The 16,085-nt window shown below is 43.7% G+C and overlaps 1 protein-coding gene across 2 annotated transcripts in view; it reads left to right on the forward strand.

The window, feature by feature from the left end:
* Window positions 1–13,159, forward strand: part of AFF1 (ALF transcription elongation factor 1) — a 445,670-nt gene extending 432,511 nt beyond the window's left edge. For both annotated transcript variants that reach the window (XM_086961892.1, XM_086961893.1), the window contains 4 exons: window positions 4,387–4,480; window positions 5,093–5,136; window positions 6,091–6,320; window positions 10,190–13,159. In XM_086961892.1, the coding sequence (XP_086818018.1) occupies window positions 4,387–4,480; window positions 5,093–5,136; window positions 6,091–6,320; window positions 10,190–10,311 (490 nt within the window). In that variant the 3' untranslated portion in view covers window positions 10,312–13,159. The remainder of the gene's footprint in view (window positions 1–4,386; window positions 4,481–5,092; window positions 5,137–6,090; window positions 6,321–10,189) is intronic.
* The last annotated feature ends 2,926 nt before the right edge of the window (window positions 13,160–16,085 follow it).

A 16,085-nucleotide genomic window follows, 5' to 3' on the forward strand; every position in this document is an offset into this window, starting at 1 on the left:
GTTCGATGGCTGTCACCTCTTCGGTGACAAGGCGGACCACGCGCTGGAACGCTTCAAGGACTCCAGGGTCACGGCCAAGTCCTTGGGTCTCTCGACCCAGCGTCAGCAACCGGGTTCGTTTCGTCCCTTTCGTGGCCAAGGAAGGGGCGCCCCCACACGTGCTGCCAGCCACGCGCCGCAACAATCCTTTCAACGCGGTGGCGGCCGTGGAAACCGCCGTGGTGGCGGTCGGGGACAACGGCGGGGTCAGACCACACCTTCCCCCGCAGCATCTACCCCAAAATCCTCCTAGTCCGTGCTTTCGGCCCCATGTGACGCCAGTGGGTGGCAGGGTTCGCCATCACCACGCTCACTGGCGCACGATCACTTCGGACAGGTGGGTGCTGCAAATCGTCCGAAGGGGCTACTCCCTCCCCTTCGAGACCTCTCCTCCAGCCATGCCACCGCAGAACCACCGTGTGTCGGGGGACCACTTGATACTTCTGCAGGAGGAAGTTACGGCCCTCTTGGCCAAGGGGGCCATCGAGCGCGTTCCTGGGCCAGAAGTAGGGCGTGGTTGTTATTCCCACTACTTTCTGGTGCCCAAGAAGGACAAGGGGGGCATACGTCCTATCTTGGATCTAAGGAACGTCAACGGCTTCCTCCGGAAGGAGAAGTTCAAGATGTTGACGTTAGCTCAGGTCTTGGCTGCTCTAGACCCACAAGACTGGATGGTAGCGTTGGACTTGCAGGACGCCTATTTTCACATTCCCGTCCTGCCGGCCCACCGGCGTTACCTGCGGTTCACGGTAGGCCAGGAGCATTTTCAGTTTATCGTGCTTCCCTTCGGCCTTACCAGCGCCCCACGGGTGTTCACAAAGGTGATGGCGGTGGTCGCAGCCCATCTGCGCAGGTTGGGGGTTTCAGTCTTCCCCTACCTAGACGACTGGTTGTTGAAGGCGGGCTCGCCCCAGACAGTCGTCCACCACCTTCAGATGACGGCAGACCTCTTGCACGACCTGGGGTTCTCCATCAATGTGCCGAAATCACACCTGTGTCCCTCTCAAAAGCTCCTTTTCATCGGAGCGGTTCTGGACTCGGCGCAGTTTCGGGTTTATCCTCCGGAACGGCGGGTTCGGGATATTCAGGCTTTGATTCCCATCTTTCAGCCGCTATCCCGGGTTTCCGTCAGGTTGACGCTGCGGCTGCTGGGACTGATGGCTTCCTGCATCCTTCTGGTGCATCACGCTCGGTGGCGGATGCGGGCTCTGCAGTGGGACCTGAAGTTTCAGTGGGCCCAGCATCAGGGCAACTTGTCCGACCACGTCTTGAACTCGGAGGGCACTGCGAGACAACTGCAGTGGTGGCTTACGGACCGCGATTGGGTCAGGGGCAAGTCCCTCTCCCTTCCCCAACCGGAGCACATTGTCGTGACGGACGCGTCCCTCCAGGGCTGGGGTGGCCACTTGGGAGAGGCAGAGATCAGAGGCATCTGGTCTCCGACGGAGTCCCGGCTCCATATCAATCTGTTGGAGCTGCGGGCGATTCGTCTGGCACTGAAGGCATTCCTCCCCTTTGTCAACGGGAGTGTAGTGCAGGTGTTCACCGACAACACCACCGCCATGTGGTACTGCAACAAACAGGGCGGTGTGGGGTCGTGGACCCTTTGCCAGGAGGCTCTGCGCCTCTGGCAATGGCTGGAACGTCAGGGCGTGACTCTGACGGTTCAACACCTGGCAGGTTCTCTGAACGCCAGGGCGGACGAACTCAGCCGTCGGTGCTCGATGGATCACGAATGGCGTCTGAACTCGGACGTGGCGCAAGGCATCTTTCTGCAATGGGGAGAGCCTTGGTTAGATCTATTCGCCACCGAAGAGAACGCGCAATGTCATCAGTTCTGCGCGTTGGAGTTTCCAAGACGGCACTCGCACGGCGACGCCTTTCGGCGCGAGTGGAGTTGCGGTCTGTTATACGCCTTTCCGCCTATACCACTTCTGCCCAGAGTGCTGAAGAAGATCAGGCGCGACCGGGCCCAAGTTATCCTTGTGGCTCCGGACTGGGCTCGAAGATACTGGTATCCCGAGCTACTCAGCATGTCAGTCGGTCCCCCGATCCGCCTGCCCCTTCAGGAGGACCTTCTGTCGCAGCAGCAGGGGACGGTCCTCCACCCGAACCTGTCCAGTCTCCACCTCCATGCTTGGAGATTGAGCGGCGGCAGTTGAGGCCATTTGACTTGCCTCCTGAAGTTTGTGATGTTATTCTGGCAGCCAGGCGTCCCTCCACTAAGTCGGTATACGCCTGTCGGTGGAACAGATTTGTGGCATGGTGCACAGCAAAGGCTGTGGATCCTCTTTCTGCCCCTCTTTCGGAGGTTCTTCTGTTTCTTCTTTCTCTTGCCCAGCAGGGCTCTGCTCTGGGCACTATCAAGGGCTATCTTTCTGCCCTTTCAGCCTTTTTAAGGCTTCCTGATCAGCCTTCTTTGTTCAAATCCCCGATTGTAACTCGATTCTTGAAAGGCATCACTCACATGTTTCCACCTGTTCCGTTTGTGATGCCTCAGTGGGATTTGAACCTGGTTCTAACTTTTCTGATGTGTGCTCCCTTTGAGCCCCTTCATTCTTGCCCTCTCCGTCTCCTGACTTTAAAGACGGCTTTCCTGGTTGCCATCACCTCTGCCAGGAGAGTGAGTGAGCTCCAGGCTCTTTCTGTCCAACCTCCTTTCCTGTCCATTCATCCCGACAAGGTGGTTCTGAGGACTAGACCTTCTTTCCTGCCCAAGGTTGTTTCGGCCTTTCACATCGGGCAGTCCATCACCCTCCCTTCCTTCTTCCCGCCTCCGCATCCTTCAAAGGATGAAGAGCGGCTCCATCGTCTGGACCCAAAACGTGCGCTTTCATTTTACATGGCTCGCACACGCCAGTTCCGGGTGGATGACCAACTGTTTGTTGGCTACGTGGGTGCGAAGAAGGGACGGGCGGTCTGTAAACTAACCATCTCTCGATGGGTCGTCCTCTGCATCAAAGCGTGCTACTCTTTGGCTCGGAAGGAGCCTCCTGTTGGGCTGAGGGCCCATTCCACTCGGGCCACGGCGGCTACCACTGCCCTGGGCCGGGGAGTCCCCTTGCAGGACATTTGCCGAGCGGCTACGTGGGCCTCGCTGCACACCTTTGCGAGGCACTACTGCCTGGACAGTCAAGTCCGGAGGGATGGCTTCTTTGGCCGTTCTGTCCTCCAGGACTTTCTGGTGTAGTATTGTATTGGTTCGCAGACCCACCACCGGGGTTGGTATTGCTGGGGCATGTATTCTAAGGTAAGGAATCTAACACTAACGTGTTTCTTTCAGATGAACAAGTTACTTACCTTCGGTAACGATATATCTGTAAGAAACATTAGTTAGTGTTAGATTCCTTACCGATCCCACCCATCCTCCCCGTTCTGCGAACTGATACCTAGGGTTGAGGACATCCCTTTCAGGGCCCTAGTTTTACATGGCACCAGTGTTGGTTCTCTCATGGCTCTGCGTCCCCTGGCGCGGAAATGCTGTGTGCAAAGAACTGACGTCAGCGCGCGGAGGCGGCGTCTATATACTCCAGCGACGTCATCACGGCGCACGACGCCGACGACGGACGCGGAGCCGCAGGGGACGCCTGCAGACGACGCCTACCGACGCGCAGGGGTACTGCTACGCAAAAGTTTCCGGATCCAGACTGACGCCTGGGGATATTCTAAGGTAAGGAATCTAACACTAACTAATGTTTCTTACAGATATATCGTTACCGAAGGTAAGTAACTTGTTCTACAATGCCAATAGCTCAAACTCTTGAAAATGTGAGACCTATTTCATTGCAAAGAAGCGGCCGCAATTGTCCTGGGATGCTTGGAAAGTGAAATCACGCATGGCGTGCTGAATGCTACAGGAAAGTATGTTGTGCCTGCAGTAGGAAAAACTCAAATAAAGTAAATAGTGCTTACAGACTAAATAAGATATACCATCTAACAACAGAAGTAAAAGGGCCAGTCCTCATGGGGGGTTACAAATGAAGACAAGGTAATTAGGAGGGACTAACATGCCTATTAACGAATCAGGAGCCAGCATTTACGAAGGACAACGACACAAGCCAATGGAACATAAGGGCAGAAAGTGGGCAGGGCTTCAAGTCTATACTTAAATACAGCATGCCTCGCAGAGCAGCACATGTGCTGCCCATGCTCGACCTAAAAATGAACCAAGGAGACAGTTCATCTATTATACCATCTCCATGTTGCCTGAAGCACCATGTTTTGTGATGTTTGGGGAGCAGCGTGCATGTCGTACCGTGGAGCCCAAAGTGATGATAATGATGAATGATTATTTGAGTCGTTTCACTTCCGGTTCTGATGAGTGTGGGTGTCCTTCTCTTTTTGCAGCATGCGGTGTCAGTCCCTTTTGTACCTGGTAATGTTTCGTCATAAGAAAGATGCTGCAATAAAGTATTCGCGTACACTCAGCGAACACTTCAAGGTACAGTATTTCCTTTAATTGTCCTCTGTAGACCAACCTTTTGCTAGAGATGATCGCTACCCTTAGAGTGGACAGTGCATGCCCTCCTGTTGATTGTGCATTCCAGCCAAAGTATAGTCAATGCATTTTTAAATACTGGTGTGAAATCCTGAACCATTAAGTGACCGTTAATGGTTTGAGGTTTCACCCAAGTGTTAAAGTGTCTATGATCTTTATTCAACTTCCATTTCAGTGCGCAGTGAGTTAACTAGATATACATCGGAGCAGCATAACATTTTCCAGATTACTCCATTCCAGACTAACACATCTGGATTGCCCCGGTGGTCATAATGCATAGTTAAAAAATAAAACTCTAACATGCTTTTCCCATTTCTTGCAGTCCATCAGTTTTATGCTTAACACACTCAAAGAATCCAGGTAGATTTTGACCTACAACCAATGCAAATTCCACTGGTGAATGTATCTGTAACATAACTAATAATGACAGTCTCTCGAGCCAGCATCCATGTAATGTCCTCCAAAGAGCCCCAGCATGAATCACAAACACCAGTACATGCACTGTCTTGTTGCTAGCTTAACTCAGTTTAACTCCCAGCTCTCTATCTGTTACAGAGTTCTTCCCGAGCCGCACAAGCACCTTCTCCTTGTGTTCCAAGGTATTGTCCCGAAACGAACAGTTGTGTTCTTTCTTTGCATCTGGAAAGTAAAGTTGATATTGAACTTGTTTGTGGTGTTTAAGAAATCATTTTCAACGTTGAAAATCAGCGTTGTTATTCTGACACATGTTGCGTCAAAAATGCTTTTCACTGATTTCGTAATTCTCCTATATGAACTCTATGTAATTAAATCGATAGTAATCGCAGCATGACAAGAGTATGCATTATTATTTTCTTCATGTTTGCCCACTTTAAAACCATGAACAGTGCTTCGAAGAATATGCTTTTTATCATTATGTGGGTTAAATCTGGGACCGTATTTATTTGCATTAATTCAACTATGATTTAAATGTATGTCAAATGTAGGTCTTTAGTTTATAGATATCTCCCTCTTCTTACGCTCAGACAAATGCACTAAGGTTAACAATGATTTAATGCTTGACTGGCGCATGTATTAGAACAATGACTGCAGACTCATGTTCTAGTTTACGTTGAAGGCCGCCTACTTAAGTGCACCAAAGCTAGGGCAGGGTTTTTCATTTGGGCTGAATCCGTGCCAGATTTTTACGATGTTAACAGAAGATCAAAGTACAAGCAATGACTCTAAATGGAAATTATTTAGATAGTGTCTGCTTATCCTGAAAATCGGACTTGTATCTGGCCCGTGTGGAGCAATGTTAGACACCCCTGCCTAAGGGCAATCTTTGAAGCCAGGCAAGGTAGGAGGAAAGTCTGGGAGAAGCAACAAACCACTCAAATCCCTTACTTTTTGAAGAGTTTCAAATGGATTATCGTCCCTTTAAAGGCAGTGTGAGGGGTTAAGTGGTAAGCACTATGGTGCTAAGGAAATGTTACTATGTCCACAGGATATCTTGTCAGACACCTGTCATCTTGAATTGGAATAATGTCCAAAAATTGTAACGCATTTCTGTAATTCTGTTCTTCTTTCTTCAGGAGCACGGGAACACCTTCTCCCATATCCCCCCTGCCCTCTCCTGCCAGTTCCGGAGGTTCACAGCCAGGATCTAATGCCAGCAGCGCCAGCAGTGGTGGAAACAACACTTCAGTGAGCATTCCCCACATGATCCACCAGATCGCTTCTTCCTACGTCAACATAACATCCTACTTTGTGCATGCCTACGAAATCTGGGAGAAGGCAGACAAATTATCTGCAAAGAATAAAGGTAATGTGAATTACTGTCAGCCTTTTATGCATCTATTTAGCTTGCTTTGAATGAGGAAGGACAGCAGTGAGAAAGTTTAAAAAATACCCACATATGCTGAAATAGGCTACGTCTTAGAATAGTTCTAAAAGCAATTGATAGCATGGATTAAAAACACACACTTGAGAGTAGGTCTGCAATTCTAAAAGCCCATTTATATAAGTATATTGTACATATAGTTTTAATAAAATTTAAAAGGTCTTGGCTAATGAAAGTGATAAACAACACACACACACATTCCTCGGGTGCCTAGCTTCAATCTCAACTTTGTCTTAACAATGTTGATGGACACACCTTTAAATCCAATGCATTCATGCTTCTCCTGCTCCCACACACATTGGAATTCCCAATACCACTATAATTACCACGCCTCCCTTAGTTTTTCCCCTGGTACATTTTGGCAAGTCTTAACTACCAAAAAGGTACTGGATGAAAATATGCATTATTCCAGATTTCCAAAATGACAACTTTGAATAAGAGATATTTACCACACTTGGTAAATAAAGCAACCTAGAGTGTTACCCTTTACAGGTGTGGTAAATACCTCACCCCCATCCATACCACTCGTAAATCAGAGCCTAAGACTTCAAATATGAAATTTGCTATGCACTCGTTGCTCATCGTTCCTGAACCACAGTTTATTTTGAATCAAGATGAGACATGATGTAAATGTGAACTTTGTAGGTCTTGTATCCTTTGTACCGTTTAGACGCAATTGTTTAAAATGTTTTAAATGTGAGGCAGTGATAAATGATGAAAAAAAATGCACAAATGTTTGACCATGTATTAGGAGGAACAGTACTGCTGAGTGGCAACCATCAACTAAGCACACTGTAATCCGGGTAAATGCAGAGTTATACGCACAGTCGCGGAGGGTATGCAGAGGCGAGGGTAGGTGTCTCGAGCAGCGATGCCATCAAAACATTTGCAACTCTGCGTACACCTCTGCATTAACCCATAAAGCTTGATTACCATCACTACTAGGTCAGACATTGATATTAGTCATGAGTAGGTACCACCCTATTCGAGGGGGACCACTCACCCTAAGATTACACATGGGGTTGGCTTATCACCTTTCCTTTGGTCCTAAAGAAGCACCAAGGATTGGTTTCACCAATGGGGCGCAAAACATGTTGATCTGTTTTTAAATCCCATTTAGCTACAAGGGGACATTGCCACCCCCGTAGTAGCACCAACCTATCAGGTTTTTAATCTGACAGGGGAATCCACACCTTAAATTTAGTTTAATATCCCGAGCCAGTTTTAACTTCACTTATCCACACCAATCACTCACCACCCCACTAGGACACTCCCACACTCGTCAAACGGCGAGACAACTCAAAGATCTCTATTATAATGACCCCTTGGGGGACCTGTAGGGCATTGATGTGCTGGCCCGACAAGGATCTCCCGCTCAAGGATGAAGCTTGACATCCCTAGGGATGTGTGAGGGAAACAAGAAACAGTCTTGTTGACTGTCCCTTACAGTTTGTCTAGTACCTAGAGTCCTCCTCACTTATCCCTATCAGGAAGAGTGTCCCCCTTTTGGTAATATAGTTTCAGGGGTGCCCACAGTACAGATTCTGCTGAACTAATGATGGTGAATTATATCCTTTTCACTTTTGATGAATGAGGACCTTCCCTGAATCCTCATCTCATTGTATTTAACAACAATGTTTAACACCATTGACTATTAAATTCTCATTAAAACACTCAAACACATTTTGGGCTTTGTGGAAACCATTCTGAAATGGTTTTATTCTTATGTATCAGGGTGCTCCAAACCAAGAAAAAAATAGCGACTCTATTTCTGATCCCTCTGACCTCATTTTGGTGTTCCCCGGTGTTTAATGGTGGCACCCAATTTTTCAATCTATATTTTGCAGGAACTTTTCAAAGATCTTGGTATTTTTTAATTAATGTATAATGACACAAAGGTCTGTCTCTTCTTGTACTCTTAATCTGTATCCATGATTGGCTCTAAAGGGCATTACATGCACAAATAGAAGGAAAAAATACCATCTAAGATCAGTACTTCAAACACTGAATTTCTTACCCAAACCCTGAATTCTGACCCAACAACAAAATATTTTTGGCTTGAAAACCTAGAAGGTGCTAGTTGAGTACTAAAAGTGACAAGCATGGCAAACTCCCTGAGCTTCCTTTTTTGTGAACGTCTTATCCTCAAGGGGCACAAACAGGCTATGGCCAACTCCGCTCGATTCAATCTTTAAGACTCGAGAATTGAACACACATTTTCATCACAGGATCTAAGAATAGCAGCTGAGACCATGGTACACTCTCAATTTTCCTGAGGCTCTGCCATCTTCACTTACTTCCCAGAAAAGATTCAGTCCCTCAGAGTCCTTCTTTATACTACTGCCTCGTCTCTAATAGATTCATAACGCCCATGCTTTTGTCTACCTCAAATGACCTTTGATCGGGGTTCACTGCTGCATGAGAACTGCATATCTTTGGTCCAAAGCTGTGAACCCCATAACCCACAAATATCTCTCCCAGATGTCATCGGCTCCCGGGCTCTGCGTTGCAAAAGTAGAGGCTCCACACTTGAAGATCTCACTTTGCAGATCCCTCTTCAGCATTACTTCCTCCTTTTCATGTCAAGAATGCTCCTTTTTAGATTTTTAATACACTCCTAAAGAATCTGCTCGATGGGATACATCTGTATCTGGATGTTTCATTATTCCATCTCTGCACACCTTGTCAGGGCAGCTCGTTGCTGTCTTTTCTACAACTGGCTGAACCCAGTCTTCAGATATTCACCTACAAACCATTACCTACTCTCGATTGTTTGTCACGCTGTCCGTAAAGTTGTAATGTTCTTTATCCTATGAACTCAGTGTTGAGTGTACACACTTCTCCCACTGCTGTGCTTTCTCACTGACTGCTCATCCTAATTTATAAAACCTGTACTACGTTTCCTTCTCTGTCCATTTTAGCTTTCACCCCTGCTAGAGTCTGCGCATCCAGTATTAACTCAGCTGTTAGGTTTTTATTACACCATTGGCAACTTATTCCTTTTTTGTAGTTTAGTGGCTTACGTTGTCCATGGCAACAAATTTGTCAACTGTCTGCTTGATTGTTTCTATGACTTGCAGCCCACTCTAAGAACACTGCGACTAAAAATAATTTTATCAAGCACCTATTTTCAACCAGTGACTATTGTAGGCCATTGCACTTCTCTCCTGTAAACTGTCTATCCCCGCATGCTGCAGCCATGCCTTTCCTTCTTTAGCTTTGTCTGCTCTATCAGATGTGTGTACACTGGTTGTCTTTGTAAATCTCTGCCGTGGCTGTACAGCACTCTTGCACCTGTTTTAGGTAGAGTTTGAGCTTTAGAAGACAAAACATAATGAAATAAATAAATATAGTGCATTTTGTACAAAATACTGAACAATTGTTGTGTGATGAGGTATTTACAATCTCATGGATTTAATAAGGAAAAGGTTTGAGGTTTGTATAAACTTAATTAACGTTAGAAAGGAAGACAGGCCAATCACTGCCATCATATGTATTATTCCAATGTGTAATATTACAGTACCTACATTTTGGATAGGTGTTTACTTTTGTAAATATATAACTACTTTAAAGAGAGTTTCCAGCTAGTCATTGATTGGTTACTATAGTAGCATAAGGCCGTGGCTGATCTACCCATATGGTTTCTACTTCGCCTGTGTTTGGATTTCTTAGACAAATGTTATCTATTCAAATTATGTAATACATCTGAGGACACTTACGTTTTTGTTTTTATTGTGGCATGTACTTTGTGGTTTTCTCATTTTGCCATTTTGTTTTCTTGTTCCTCACAGAATTCTTTGCAGAGCTTAACACTGTTATGCGCCCTCTGGCTCTGAACAGCAGCATGACTGAACTGGTACACTACACTAGACAGGGTTTACAATGGCTGAGACTGGAATCAAACTTGCCTTAACTGGTGTTATCAGGTGGTGGAGAGGAGGGGAAGCAGGAAATCGTAGAGCCAACCCCCTCCTAAACTCTTTGCACTTTGGATGCCCTAGAGGGCTGGATTCTTGTACACATATTCTTGGAAGGGAATACGTTCATATGGGAATGGGATTGAGCTTTTCCGATAGCTTTGACTGTTTTTTTTGCCCCTCCTCTCCTTTGATCTGATGGTTGGCACTGGATAACCTAAAGCTATGAAGGAGGCCGAGAAGTTGATGCCGTTGTTTACGACGAAAGTGCAATGTTTGTGGTTCGCTTTGGCGCAGGTCTTCAACATTTCTCTCATGAACTAAACGAACACAACTGGAACAAACAGGAAGGATATAGAGGAAATGAACCAAGTCCAATAGATAAAGCAATTTTATGTTTTCCTTAAAGCCTTAACAGCTGCATGTCATGGTCAGAGGATGAAGAGCTATGTTATGTTTCGTGGTTCATTTATGTCAATGGAGCTATTTAAAAAAAAAAAAAGGAAAGGTGGCTGTTGTCCTGTGGTGCTTCGATCATTGTATGGGAGCATCTCATGTCTGGTGGCAGCACGATTTCAACTTTCCAACACCATGCAAGCAATGCCACTTGGCTGCTGAATCCAAGTATTGCCAATCATGTGAACGAATGTATAATACTGCCTGGAGGATTAGAAATTTGTCATCACTACTTCCACTTTTAAAGAAAATTATGTTGGTTGTCACTTATCTTTCCGCTGCCCTCTTTATGTTGCAATTCTATGTGTACTGTATGCTGAACGTCCCGAGCACCGCCACAGTAGACTGACTGCCTCTGGAGGAGTGCAGGATGTGTTTAAAACGGATGTACGTCAGTACAACAAGATCATTTTGATCGTGGTTTTCACAACGCAAATCGTTACAACGACTTGCGTTGGAGGGCCCTGGATTGAGGATTAATTTAATTTTCTATTCCAACTCCAGCCCATGTTACAGTAGGGAAGGTGTTGGAATAGAAAATCAAACTATTCCTTAAGCAAGAGCGCCATCCAGCGCAAGTCGTAGTAATGACTTGCGTTGTAATGGCTGCGTCGTAAAGGTCGCGCAGTGTAAATACCGCGTTGTAAAGGATGTTTCCCGTTTAAAGCGGAGGCATGGCTGTGAACCAGTTGTCTCATTGTCCTTAATGTTGATGTGTTAACCCTGAAGCATCAGGTTACCAGTTTCCAGTCTAAGTGACCAACCATTACCAATTGGCAACCATTACAAATTGATACAGCTTAGATCCTGCCATAAAAGTCCCTTTTCCCTAAAAGTTTTAAACAGGAAAGAAGGCCTTTAAACTGCCTCCAGGCTGTTTGGGCCATGTATCGTTTTTTTAATGCATGTCCCATATTATGTCACGTTCTCTGTGTACGTTTACTCCCACCAATTTCTGACATTGCCAATTTTTGCCAGAAGGCTGTAAAAATCATGCCAGGTGGTAGGATCAAGAAGCGATTAATACAAGTCCAATTCTTTTTGTTAGTGACTTTCGTACTGACTATCGGTGTACCTTTAACACATCTTTCCACGATTTTTTAGAGAAAACGGCTCCTTTATGGTATGGACATATCTTCAAAATGTTTTTAAGTCCTGTAACACTAATATTCATGGTGGATTCAAACTTATGGTAATGTTACTCTGGCCTTAGCAGAAGTGCCAGGAAAGATATCTGTGCACAGATCTTTCAAATGACCAGTTATTCTCCACAAAGAAACACCGTCATTTATCCATTGGATACAACTGAGTGTGCCTTAGTGCTACATTTGGTCCGTACTTGGCACTTCGCTTGCTTCCAAGAAGACCCGGCAGTGCCAGCACCTAATTTTGCTTGTATGTCAAGCCTGTTCGACAATGCGGAAAGATATAGTTAGAATAAATTGAGTGTAAATGCAGTTAATTAATAATGTATGAAATGCCTTGTAGCAGTGTATTTTATTTATTTACCATGGGTTATATTGAGCAAAAATAATGAACAAATAACATTTCGAAAATTATTTATTCTAAATTTCAGATGACTGTTGTGTGGGTGGGTGGTATCGTTCTGGAAGAAGGTGTCCATATTGCACACGTTGTTTATTTATCACATGCATCATTTGAATCGGCAAGAATTAGCTGTGGCTTTATGGAAGGGAAAAGGCTCTACCCATGTTAAATAAATCAATGTACCACAATGACTTAGTGTTGTTAATGTATTGTACATAAACAGATATATTTTTGGGTGAAAAATCTGACTATTGATGATGTTCAGTACAATAACTGTGCACTTCAAATGCGAAAATCTTAATTTTCTAGCAGTTGATGCCTTCTGGCCCTTATCGATTTCAGGGTAAAAAACATTATTTTCATGCAAGATCTTGCCGTCTGGAAATTTAAATGGGGGCGTTTCTCTGATATAGTCTTCACTTATGCACCTTTTCTAAGCTTGTCGAAAGTTACTCCTGGGTTTGGAAAACTGAACTTGTACACAATGTTCACGAGGGTACGAGAGTTGGTGTCTTCATGCTTAGCAGAAAACAACATCTTTTTTCTACTATCCTCTGCCGCACTCCACTTCTGGTCCAGGCTGTCTTGCAAGTATTGTTGTTTAGAAAGAGGCATGTGGGCAGAGGGTTAGCAAAAACGAACATTTCTCAGATGCACTTTGGCAGATTAATTCTACTGTGAAGCTGATAAATCGGATGTTCTCCTGTTTAAATTTAAATGAATTTAATTACTTGCCCAGCCTGTATTGAGGAACCAAGTAGGGACCGGTACTTTTCTAGGATCTTGGACATGTATTTTTTATTTTAATACGCAAGAATAAATTGAGCTTTATCCACCTTTTGTGGGGTGTACGTTACTTTTCTTCTCCAAAGCCAAATCCCATTTTAGGATGGCAGTGTGCAGTTTAGGTCGGTTCACGTCGATGTGAATAATCTTCTTTTTACTTCTGGTTCAGTTGTGAGTGGCAAGCACATTTGATCACACCATGACTTTGAGACAGCCACCCTCTGTGAAGTGCCTGGGTACTGTTTGTAGCATGTCATTTATCATTGCTGTCTGGTTGATGTGTGTCTACCTTTTCAGTAGCTTCAAATATTACTTTGGAGGGGTGGTATTTCAGGCCAACTGATTTATTACTTTTGGACACTAGCATCTTATTCTGTTAATCTTTTTTGGCACAAACATAAGTTTGTGCTATTGTTTTGTGTAGAGGGTAGTTCGCAGCTTATGTCAGGACATATTTGTTTTGCCTATGGATAAAGCAAGGTCCCGGACACAGATAGGCTTTTAAGATGTTTTGGTTAACATTTTTAGCATGGGGCCCTGTTGCGTATTGTAGGTTGTTAGAAGGGCCAAGCCAAATAAAGTTAGCTGTATTCTTGGTTTGAAAACCAAAATTAGCGTGATATAGGGCAGTCATTCACAGGCTTCAAAATACTCCTCAGATTCTGTTCTCAGGTCAAAATAGTTTTCATCAGAAACATTTTGTTTTTAATTAAAAAATGAATTTATTGACCCATTTACAGGTTGAAGATAACATTTGAAAGCAGGTGTATTTCACCTATCTTTATTTTGTACTGGCTATATTTATTTTAAGTATTCCTTTTTAAGGCACTTTTTGAAATTTCAGAGGAAATCCCCATATTTATATGGATGACACTAATGCTGAGCATTCCCAATTCAAATTTTTCCCCTTTCTTGTGCTTGCTTAATCTTATAGACACATAATATTAACACAATCTGTGGTATGAATTTGGAAGCATATTGTTTACTATCAAATCAATTTAAAACCTTTGCATTGTGTGTCTTAGAAATACTGCTTTCGCTCCCTCATCGCCTCCCATCCCTATAGTCCTTGCTGTGTGTGCTCCAATTTAGTTGTCTCTGCAAACTCATGAACATCAATGCTTTGTGCTGCTGGTAACACAGAACATACGTCATTGCACAATTTTTATTTATTGAGCACCTTTCACTTATTTACTTTGTTGCTGTATTTTCTGTTATTTTACTCCCTTCACTCTTTTTTCTATTATGCTTGTAGCAATGAACTTTGCTGACCTAGACTTGTGACCACCGCATTCATAAACCTTTTGTAACTTTCATAGAGTCTGGGTCGGTGCATGCCACTGATATCTGCCCTTGTGTTGTGTCCCCACCTTGAAATCTGCTGTGGTCCCCATTTCCATTCAATTCAGTTCCTACCATATACCCTTTTATGTAGATGCCTGGTTTAATCAAGCTGTGCTACACACGTCTAATGTCAGGAGTTTGGTGCTCCTTTGGATAACCAAAAACCACCCACATTTTCTACAGTTTTTTTATTAGGTTATTAGCCGTTACAACCTCAAGTTTGGCCTCACTGACTTGGTACTTTAATGCCACCCTTTCTAAAGGTACTATGCAGGCTTCCATTTAGTAATGATATAGGTTTCCTAATATTTTCTGCCCAGAAATGCGGTTTCAGAAGTTTGATATTGGTAGACCCAATCAAGCTATTGATATGTGATATGTAACCTAACCATGACAGTAATTGTACAAAAAATAGTTATGAACACATTTTTTAATTTCCATAAAACGCTGTTTTACATCAGTGTCCTGTTATTGTTACAGACATGCTTGTACAGTCTGTATAATAATTGATAAAGCAAATAAACCATGCTTTAGGTTTGAATGCACAATAAGAATAAATACAAAATATATTCGGTTTGCAGATTTGGAATGTCACATTAATTTATCAAGGATTATATCCTGGGATGCCAAGTTTTTTTATTATAGAAGAAAACAAACAAATCTGTTTGATTACCAGTTAGAACTGGCAATGATTTATCGTATTTCTCATGCTGAAAAAAGATGTTGATCTTTACTTTCATTGTTGGTGTATTTAAATGTATTTGGCTAAGTGAAGTGCTCCCTGAAAAGTTTAAATCTCAAAGTATATGTATATAGTTGATTTCAATATTCTCCTTTAGATTTTAGAGCACATTTAAGGTTGTATCGACCGAGCAATTGATGCTCTGCTGAGATACGCATTGTACCCAATTTAAGCTACACCTACTCACAGTTCCATTAAAATCGTTGCTGCCAAAAGTTCATGAAATACTTTTGATTTCCATTAATTTTGATTTCCATTAATTTGTTTTTCCTCAAGCCCATTATTCTAATTTTAATGGATAAGTTCTATAAAACCTTATTTATTCTCAGCGGAGGAACCCTAACGGCTCCCCAGAACAATCTCGGGGGACTCAAAATCTTTCAGCCGTCAGAATTATCAAGTAATTGTTCATTCTATAGTCTTGTGTTCTTTCCCTTTTATACTTTTTCTGTTGTAAAAATAATTCTATCCTAGTACGATCTCTTTCTTAGCAAGTCTAAAACAGAGACACTGTTACAAGATGTGGCTATTAACCAGATGGAGACTCAGATTGTTCCACTGATTTATATTGTAAATCATCCATACCCTTACTTAGGACTGCCACGCTAACTTGCCCTTATTCTAATTGAAATCAGTACTGACAAAATAAGACCTTGCATTCTGTGAAACTCCATCATGTCCTTTTTACTTCAAAGCTGGTACTGGATACCATTCTTGTCTGTGCTTCTCAATAAAACAAGTTTAAATATTTTCTTTTCCTCTGATAAATGCTACAGCTCAAAATTGCAGTCCCAGCGCAAACTTATGCCTGACCGCTGTTGTCCTTAACCCCTTTGATGCGGATGACAAAGCCAGCTCGTCATGGGCGTTACCTGCGCTGCGCGCATGACGAGC

Source organism: Lissotriton vulgaris, chromosome 3_1, assembly GCF_964263255.1.
Source record: "Lissotriton vulgaris chromosome 3_1, aLisVul1.2, whole genome shotgun sequence".
NCBI lineage: Eukaryota > Metazoa > Chordata > Amphibia > Caudata > Salamandridae > Lissotriton > Lissotriton vulgaris.